The 10692-nt window shown below is 39.1% G+C and overlaps 1 protein-coding gene across 5 annotated transcripts in view; it reads left to right on the top strand.

Moving 5' to 3' along the window:
* PCNX1 (pecanex 1) overlaps nucleotides 1–5712 on the top strand; it is a 139537-nt gene extending 133825 nt beyond the window's left edge. For all 5 annotated transcript variants that reach the window (XM_053928457.2, XM_024568468.4, XM_045202137.3 and 2 more), the window contains one exon: nucleotides 74–5712. In XM_053928457.2, coding sequence (XP_053784432.1) covers nucleotides 74–214 — 141 coding nt within the window. In that variant the 3' untranslated portion in view covers nucleotides 215–5712. The remainder of the gene's footprint in view (nucleotides 1–73) is intronic.
* The last annotated feature ends 4980 nt before the right edge of the window (nucleotides 5713–10692 follow it).

Below are 10692 nucleotides of genomic sequence, written 5' to 3' on the forward strand. Positions count from 1 at the left end.
GTGAAGGGCCAGAGCTTGCTGGGTGTATTCAGGGTCCCTGCCACTAACTTCTCCTTTCACTCTGAATCGTTAGGTGATTCACCGATGGGTGCCTTGCAGCAGGGATCCAGGCACTAGATCCCACATCGACAAGACAGTGCTCCTGGTCCAGATTGACGATAAATACGTGACTGTGATTGAAACTGGGGTCCTAGAGCTTGGGGCTGAAGTGTGAGCCCATGCTGTATAACTACATTTCTTTTCCCTCTCAATTCCAAGACGTTGGAAAAAGAGAGGCGAGAGCAGAAGATGCTTGCAGGTGTCGTTTCGATCCTGCGGAGAGACTTGAACGCAGAGCGGGCCTGGTTACACACCTCTCCTTTGCCCTTCGCCCTGGCTCCTGTCACTGTCTTCGTCCCCAAATAAAGCTGAAATATTTTTTTTAAGTTAGCTGCCGAGAAAACATTTTGCATGAAGGATAAAGTTCTGTTAAAATACAGCCTTTAAACAACGTTTTTTCTTATGCATTGCCTATGCTTTAAATCAACAAACTTGATTTCTAACTATGATCTCATATTTTTCTAATTTCTTTGCCAAAAATAATTGCCATGTTTTGTCATAGAACACGAAATCCATTTACCTTGATTTATAAAAACAGACCAGTGTAGAAACCTACTGTTTGACATATAGTAGTATAAAAGTTTAATGTACAGAGAAAGAGACTATGAACAGATTTATCTTATTCCTTGAGCGCTAAAAATTTTAATGAAAAAAAAACTGCACTAATTTTTTACAACAATGCACTAAAGTCTGAGAGTTCTCAGAACATTTATTTATATATGAAAATAAAATACCATTATTTAAATTGCCTTTGGGATTAACCCCTTCCCTTTCCTCATAAACATACACAGCGGGAACCACGCTGCCCGTTTTTGTTAGCGGTCTGTACTTCACGCCAGTACATCGGATGCTTTCTTTAAGATGAGTACTAAATCTCGAGAGAGACATAGCTTCGTCATGGGTGTTCCCCAGAGCCAGCATCCGTGAGCCAGTCCTCTGGCGCTGCCGCCAGGTCCTGTGTCCGCACCGCGGTTGGGCTCCCGTGCGGTAGGTGCCTGGGCCCTCGGTTGCCCTCCCCGCAGGGCCAGCTCTGCAGGGGTCAGTCCTGGGAAGAAAATACTTGTGCTTTTCAAAGAAGAAGATGAACACCCAAGAATTTAAAGAAAGGATTGATTGTCTTTTAGTTTAAGAGTTCTTAGCTCTTGAAGTTACTCACATGCAGTTTGCTTAATCAAGTAAAATTTTTTCAAACAAAATTATCCAAATGGTGCAGTTCTTACTGTTAGATCCCTCTTTAATAGCTTTGTCTTTTATTTTCCTCTCTCTCCTTTTTCTATTACTTGAATTTTATTTCTTGTAATTTATAGCATTTACCTGTAATTTGAAATATTTATAACTGAAATTGACTTAATTCATATGTTGTCTCATAACTTAAATTTTATTTTTTTAATGCATGTATTCAGGGAAATATATAACCCAGATTTCCAGTTGGGCTAGGTGGGAACTGCAATTTATATTTGTCAACTGTTGGCATTTTTAAAATCCGTCAGAAAACTTGACCTTGTTAAGTGAAAAAGAACACTGTATGTTGCCTCCGAGCATTTAGCAGCAGCCGTCTCTCTACCTCCTGAACGACGACGGAGGTGGAATTGATCTTCATCAAACACTTTATTTCATCTGACAGATCCAAGTATTACTGTGTCAGCACGTGACTCTAGCCGTATTCCAAGTACTCACTAGCCACACGTGCCCACTGGCTCCTGTATTGGACGGCATGGGTTTCAAGGATCTTTTTGATGAGGTGACAGAAGAGAGAAGCTGTGCTTCTGCTGTGATGTACGTCAAACGGTGCAGCACTTCAGTGGAAGGAATGACATAGTTAATACACAGCGTCTTACTGCATTTCCACCCAAAATCTATTTTTTTCCTTGTTCTAATTTGAGACTTCTGCGGTTGTTCCGGACCCAGTGTGCCTTGTGGTGACGTTTCCAGTCTTCACACTCTGCAGGATTTACTGTTTAAAAACATCTGTCAGATCATTTTCTGAACCTTTACACAGAGGTACCTTTCTAAATTGACCAATCAAAATGTATTTTCCTGATAGTATCATTATATTCTGTATTTGCCTCTTCCTGGCAAATCTGTAGTATATGCCATTAAGATTCAGGCTTTTTCTTTGGTCTTCTGAACCTGAATATATGATTATCTATATCTGTCTATCTATCTATACTTATTTAAAATCTTCTCAGAGGAGTTGCACTCCCTGCTGCTTGTTCCTTCAGAAACAAATGCGATCCCTTTATGGTCGGCAAGAGGGTAAGTGGAGACTTTCTCAGTCTTAAGTGGAAATTAATTCATTTTCCTACATAGGAAAAAAAAATCTGCATTTCAGATGATTCAATCAGAAAGGCTGGCGTTATTTTTATTCCTAGCCCTCCACCTCCTACACCCAATTATTAAACATACCACACACTCCAAAAGTCAGATTTTAAATGCCAGGCTAGATTTTACATGGAACATACATGTATTGGGTCTTGATTTGGGGCAGCAACTAGTGGACATTTTTCTTAAAACAAGTTGAATTTTGTTATCAGATGGCCCTGTAGTGAGCTTTCATGAAATAGGAATCCTAAGAAGAACCCTGTTCTTATTTTTTAAGCCTAAAACTGATAGTCTTTTAAAAATTATAATACTTTTCTAATAATTGCATCTAGGGAAATAGGGATAGTTAAAGAAAAATTTGTGTCTCAACAATAATTTGACCTAAATTATTACATAGAAATACACATACTTAAATTGATCATACGTGTCTTACTCTGCTGGCCCCCAGAAGAGTGAGCTACCTGTTCCGACTCCCTGCGTCACTTTTGATCAGCGTGAAAGACGCCGGCACACACATGTGCATTGGTTTCTGTGGTTCACCGTTGCCAGTACTCTCAGAGTTGCACAAATTGAAAGTGAGAATAGATAATTAAAACACTAACATTTTATTTATTTATTTTAAATGAGTTTATTAACATCTGGCTTTTTTTGTTATTTGATTTTATTATTTCCCTTTTGAGGGAGAGTCCTGAAGTATGTGTAAATTGTTAGCTTCTCTTCTTGTTTCTTCTCATTCAGCGGCACAAATAATTTTATAACTCAAAATTAAGCTTCTGGTTAATCCTTCCTGCCTACTTGATAAAAGCGCAAATGGTCACTTTTTTCTAAAGAACTCTTAATTTTTATAAGGGTCTAGATTAATGTGTTCATACTTAAGGGTCATGGGAGAGTAGGTGGTGAGGGTTTTTTATGGTAAGAGGAGATTAGTTGCCTTTCAGGAAATTAGTGAACAAATTTCATCAGTGTTCTGCCTTCTTTGGGTTTCCATTGCTGGAAGATTAACTTCTATTTGGTTTGAAATATTTTAAAAAATAATTTAAGTATACCTGGAAAACTTTTACTAATCTTTGAAACAGAAGGAGACAGTGAGTGAGATACTCTGAGGAAAATTACACTGTACTAAATGTCAGGCAATGAAAATACTGTATAGCCCTGGTGTGGCTTCAGTGGATTGAGCACCGGCCAGAGAACCAAAGAGTTGCTGGCTCAATTCCCAGTCAGGGCACACACCTGGATCGCGGGCCAGGTCCCTGGTTGGGGACGTGTGAGAGGCAACCAGTCAGTTAGTCTCTCACGTACTGATGTTTCTCTCCCTCCCTTTCCCTCTCTCTAAAAATAAATAAAATCTGTACAAAAACAAGAAAATACTGTACAAGTTTTTATATAGGAGACAAACTACGTCTCATTAAGATGTTATCTCTCTTCCTGGTTTGGTTTATTTTTACATTTCATTTTGAAATATAAAAAACAGCCTCAAATCTAAGCAAGTGTAGCTTAGCCTTAATAAATGCTGCTTTGCTTCTGAGCAGCATCCTTGGGCCTGTCTTAGAAATTTTTCATTAGTGGATTGCTGCATTGAGTCATTCATCAAGAACTGGGTTTTTTTAATTTAGGGCTTTCTGAGTCTAAAATCATCTTGTGCTTTTAGTTAACTTTCAAAAATCCTTCCTCCTAAATATGTGACTTGAGAAAAAGATAACCTAGTGATTTTGAGTGAGAATCATTTGAATTTGCATTTACTAAAGTATAAATTGCAGCCCAGGTTGGTGATTGCTTTTGTGTTTGTTTTCATTACTTTTTCGTGTGTGGGAAAAGCCCTCCCCTTTTTTTAAGTCTTCAGCATTTGTTCACAGTTGTTTTTTTAATAGCGTAATGTGATAACATAAAATTACTTGGCCTGGACACAGACCCAATCAAAGATTTTTGGGGTAGGATACATTGTTCAAATGAGGTATAAAACATCCGTTTTTTATTTAGAGGCTTTCCTTTAATTCCAAGGAGAGTGGAGGAAATAACGTCAATCAAGGCTAAGGTGATACTTGGAACCTGTTAGTGAACTTTCTGTTTCAGTCACATGTAGAATTTGAGTTTTGTTGATCTGGAGAGAGAGGAAAATTAGATATTACCATGTATTGGTGCAGCGTAAATTTTAACATTATGTTGGATATGTATAGTGGGTTTTTTTTTAAGTATTAGAAAACCAGCCCTTCTTTCTTTCTCTGTTTAAAAAAAAATCTAGCTGATATACATTTAGACCTTCTCATTTTTACCTTGTTCAATACCTAGGTAAGAACTGTGTTGGAAAGGAATTTATTATACAGGTAGATCTGGTAGGTGTGTGACCGGAGTATTAATTTTGCTTAAACCGCTTTGAATCACCTCATCAGAACCATCTGTAAAGAATCATATGTGATGAGAATTTCTTTTAATTGCTCATCAGCCACATATTCTTTCTGGATTAGAGTAAGTACGTCCTGTTTGTGAGCCAGACTTCTTTATCTGGCATTTTGTGGCAGCGTGACACTCTGGGGGAACCAGAGCTGATTGTCGTCGCAGGGCTCCAGGACAGCTCTGTTCTAAGACTTACACCTTTGTCTCATGCCTCAGCTCCATACCTGACAACACATGATTCCACGAAGCCATTCTCAATAAGAACACGGGGCACTGAGGCCGTGATGAGGACGGCTGTCCCGGCATTGCTAGCACGGGCGAGGTGATGGCCTGGAATTCGAGGCAGAGAGGTGGTAGAGGATGAGGTGGCTGCCTCCAGGGGCTCCTGGGTTCAGTGTAATTGTGTTAAATGAGATTCTCTATATTACGAAGCTTGATTCTACACCCAAATAATAGAAATGGGGGCAAAATCATGTCTGCTTATGCTTCTTAAAAGCTTGTAGTTTAAATAAAAGTAAATTGTGAGAACTGATTACCTTAACCCTATACAAGCCTGGCAACGAGCTCTGCATGAGGAGATGGAAGGGGGAGAGTACTGGTAAGGGTTCTAGGAAGGTGGGCGTGAGGGCGGACAGCGGGTTTCTCTTCTCTGACCATGGGCTCTGACAGGCTCACTGCCTCTACCAGCATTCAGTATAAACAGAGATAAGGGTGTATGTACTCGCGTGTGTCTGTGAGTGTGTGTGTCTGAGTGTTTGTTATTCTCAAGTTTGTAAATACTGTAGTTGTTTAAAATGGAAAATAAAAGCTGAGATTGTTTCTTTTTTCTTTGCAAATATATTGCATCAAAAATACAGTGATGGATAAAACACTGAGGAAATAAAATTTTTTTCATTTTGCCTTCTGTCCACTTTTGTCGAATTAAGAAAAATTAGAGTATGCCATATTAAGCTCTGCATAACATTTTAAAAATACGTACTCGGTTCTGAAATAATCATTTGAAACAGAAGCTTTGGCCTGTAACCGTGTGATTCATCTTACAATAGAAATGTACATATTTCATATTAAAAGGACATCTTTTTATGGTTGGTAGAAAGGTGGTCATTTACATCTATGAAATTTATCTGAATGTGTCATATTAATGATAAAATATTAGATGGAGCATGTAGGATGGTAAAAATGTATATACAAGGTCTATCCAGAGGTATCCACCCATGTAATATGAAAAAAAGAGACATTTATTGAAGAACATACAAGATACAAGAAACATTGTACAGAGGACAATGACACCTCAGTCCCCTTCAAAGTAGGCACCTTGGGGCCTCACACAGTTCTCCCAATCGCCATCAGCTGCCCCGTCATATTTTCTTGAATCTCATTGACGGTTTGAAGTCTATTCCCTTTAAAGGGTGATTTTAGTTTTGGAAAAAGCCAGAAGTTGCAAAACTGGGCTGTAGGGGGGCTGAGTCACTGGGTGATTTGATGTTTCACCAAAAAACTGCGTGAGACATGATACATGAGTGGGCGCATTGTGGTGATGAAGCTGCCAATCAGCAGTTTCTCATAGCTGCGGCCTTCCGAATCAACCGAATAGATTCCATGAAGGAATGTTCAATCTTAACGCAAAATCTGATGCAGATTCTTTGCTCTACTCGCTCAGTCATTTAGAGTGTGACGGCCACACAGTACACATGCTCACTCAGTGGCCTCTACTGCTCCCACTGACTAGTACAGTGAAGTCGTCATTGTTCACACATGCACGTTCAAGTCCACTCCCCTTGGCTGCCAGGTTACATTGATGTCACATAAATTGTTCTCGTTACATTAACAATGGCTGGACTTTTCCCGGACAGGCCTCATGTTCACTATATTACACTGAATTACAGTGCACACACACAGAAATTTAGATAATGGTCATTTAAGTCAGGCAAATGCTAACGGGTGTGTACTGACTCACTGATTTGATGTATAATACTTGGAGGAAATGCAAGCTGACTTAGAGTGAGAATAGATACAGTCTTGATTAGATCACGCATTAAGCCTTTAGTGAGTCATTTTAACTATTAGTTACAACCCAGAGTCCCAAACAGTTCGCTCTCTTCCTGCCCAGGATCACAATGGCACAACTGGAAATGGAGTGGTATTTAGTCTTAAAGGACACTATTTTTCTAGTGACAGGAAATATGTTGGTTAAATGAAACACATCTTCAAAAGAAGGAATTCCCCATGTATGTGAGCCACATTAATCTTAGACCCAGAGATTCAAAGGGAGGTTGACATAAAATTTGGGTCCCTTAAGGTCTTTTTATTCTTAAAGTAGGGTTTACTTGGGAGTTTTCCTCCTAAAGGCTCCAAAAATGTTTTGCTAAACTGTAGCTAGTGAATCTCACCACATAGATGCCTTCTCTGGGAATGGTAAAAAGTACCTTGTAAAGTAAGGGCCATGACCAAGTGCTGTTCTTTTTCTCCCCTTCATACGTGCTTATTAAAGGAAACTATACGTAATTAAACTTTATATTTGGGGAAATGTAATTTGGTACAAGAGGGTCCCTAGATTGCTTTATAATTTCTCAGGATATACATTAAATGGCTAGGGATGAATCCATCTTGTCTGGAAGGCTTTGAAGAAACCATTCAGTGTTAGTTGCCCAGTAAATTGTCCCCAAAAGGAAAAGTCATTCTTTAGTCCAGGGTTCCTCTTTGCTCCTGAGAACACTCTATGAATACATAGTAACTGGCCCATACCAGAATACGCCGGGTCTCCAGACCCAACCCGGAGCACGTGCTCTCGACCCGCCTCTAGCGGACGAGTGAACTTCCCAGGACAGCACTAGGTTTAAGCAGATACTAAACAGTGCCTCTGTGCATGTAATACAGTTGACCGTTGGACGAAACAGGTAAGAACCGCACAGATTTTTCAATAAATACACAGCCCTCCGTCCTCCTGAGTTTACATCTGCAGGTTCAACCAACAGTAGGTTGAAAATAGTACTTTTGATCCCGGGTTGGGGATCTGTGGATGCAGAGGGCTGACTGTGAATTGTTCTCCACTATTTTATACAAGGAACTTCAGCACCCACGAGTCCTGGAACCAATTCCCTGCAGATACCAAGGGACTACTGAAGTGTGGGGGAGTCCGTGTTATGTGGATTTTCAACTGCGTGGGAGTTGGCGCCCCTAACCGCCACATTATTCAACGGTCAGCTGTACTGTTGTTAGTGGGTTTGCTCTCACCAGCCGCCACTTCCCAGTTCGTGATACCGCGTGCCACAAATATCCCAGTGGGAATCCACAGTGTAGCACAAGTGTCAAAAGTCAGGGGCATCTTTCTTTAGACAAAATGGAGATTTGTCTAGCTTTTAAGTTTGGGAGTGGCTCTTTGTAAAAAACAATAGAGTATTTTTTAAAAATAGTTATGAATATTAATTGACTTGGGATGCTTATAGTTACAAGAAAGAGAAAACCCAATTCAACAGAAATTGGCTCAGAGGTAGGTTTTTTCAGGATTGGTTTCTTCATGTTACTCCAGGTCTGTACGTCTGTAATTTTCTCAATTCTACCCTCCTATGTCTGCTGCCTGCCTTTTCAGACTGGACCTGAGTGTGTATTTCTAGACCTTATGACATACACATCATCATTCAGGAAAAAATACGCTTCTTGTTATCTCCCTTGAATGTAAACATTTTCCAGAAGCCTCAGCATATTATTCCTTGCATTATTCAGTAGTATAAGATTTGACACATGCAAGATCCTTAAACTTGTCCCAAAGTTCTGATTTTCTAAACTAGTCACTGACAAAAACAAAATCACCGTGATTGGCTTAGAAATCAGAGCCTAGCTAGGAACCTGGAGTCTGTTCCCCAAGCTGTGGTTGCCTGCAAGGAGTTGACCACAGGTCGACAACAGATCTCTATGTAGATTTCAAGACTTGAGTATTGGTTTCAAGAAACAGCCGTGGCACCTAAGAAATACGCATTTCATTTAGAATTCATGTAGCAGGCCTAGGACAGAAGTTGGCAGAGACCTGGGGGGACATAAGTCCAGACGTTTCCCCTCTCTCCCAGGGGCTGCCTTGCCTCACGTGACACTTCTGCTATTCTCCATGGAAATTATTGGGGAAAAAACTCACCAGGAAAATCCCCTGGATTTGGAATGATCTTTAGGAGGCTTTTAAATATGGATTCAGTTTCAAAGAACTATTTGGATATTCTATTCTTTTTTTAGTTTTGGTAAATTGAGTTTCTCTAGGATTGTAGTTCTCAAACATTTTGGTTTTTGAATACTTTTATATCAGAAAATTATTAAGGCCCCTCTCAATAATTCGTATTTATGTGGCTTGCATTTATTGATATTTATTGCATTAGAAATTAAAATAGCATGTGTTGAAGATGTTATTTCTTGGTGAATTAATAATAAATTCACTACATGTTAAAATTTTGCTTCACACTTCCAAGTGAAAAATTATATGACATCTGAATTTTCTGTGTCTACATACAGTACGTTGCATTATGTTATTTTGGTTGAAGCATATGAAGAAAACCTAGCCTCACACGTGTATACAGTTGGAAAAGAGGGAAGCATTTTAATAGCCTTTTCAGATAATGATTGATATTCTTTCTTTGATACATTGTGCTTTCATAGAACTTGACAAGTGGTAGTTTCTTAAAGGTTAGCTGCATTGTAGAATCCCATTTGTCCTGGATTACATTAAAATCCACTGGTTTATCTCGAAATGGATCTTCCACCTGTGTGTGATTTTATAAGATCATTTATTGATTACTTCGGAAGGAATCATTCCCTGAGTTACGCAGATCTTCCAAATGTTGACAAATTTTATTTTACAGTATAAAAAACATTTATTTATATCAACTTTGGTTTAATCAGCTATACTTTTATCTGCAAGCTATAGGCTCACAGTGGCAGATTCTAGTTTTTGGTTGGAAGCTCTACTTTAATCCTCAGTAACAAATATTGTCAGTTGTGTTCCTCGAAGCAACAGGCTCACTTCATTTTTGAGAAAATATCAAATGCTGAAGTCTGAATAACTACAGTTTGTCTCCTAGTCATTCTCTCAAGTGCAAATGGCATTCCATGAAAACAAGTGACCAGCTCAGCTCATAACTCAGGCACAGAAGGGCTATTCTTTGAAAAAGACTGTACTTCAATGTGCTAAAGAAGTGCTTTGTGCATATTCCCTGTCTTGCCACACAGAATATTAAAAATAGGTCTTGGAGGAACGAGATTTAATGAAAATATATTTTACTGTTTCATCAAGGACGTTGATTTTTTCCCCTGGTGAGTACATGATGGTAAAGGATACAATGGCTACTAGGACAGTTTTGCGCTGTGGCCTTAATTCCTGCTAAATAAAAAAGGCATCTGCCAGTTCCTCGCTGCTTCTTTTGCAAATCATTGTAAAGGTTAATGCAGCAAAAAAGGCAGATGATGAGTTAGCGTTAAGAAAATAATTCTGATCTCATGGATTCCCTGAGAGGGTTGGGGGCACTCCCGAGGGTCTGCAGACTACACTGTGAGAGTCGCTATTACAGGTACATGTCCAGCACATTTTCATTTTCTGATTTATCGGTACAAGGTAACTCTAACATTCTTTTTTACCTTTGTAGTGTTTGCAACATCTCTAAGGATGCCCCTGCTTTCATTCCGCATGCTGATTCTTTCTCCTGTTTCTTGGCTAGGCTTAACAAAAAATTACCGTTTCAAAGGCCTGACTTTGGCTTTGTTCATCCTTTGTTTTCTCTATTTGGTGGGTTTTTGTTTAATTTTATTTATTTTTACATTTATATTCTTTTTCTGGTTTAGTTTGCTATTCTTTTTCTAACTTCTTGAGATGAACACTCAGCTCCTTGGGTTTTAGCCTTT

This window comes from Desmodus rotundus, chromosome 7, assembly GCF_022682495.2.
Source record: "Desmodus rotundus isolate HL8 chromosome 7, HLdesRot8A.1, whole genome shotgun sequence".
Taxonomy (NCBI): Eukaryota; Metazoa; Chordata; class Mammalia; order Chiroptera; family Phyllostomidae; genus Desmodus; species Desmodus rotundus.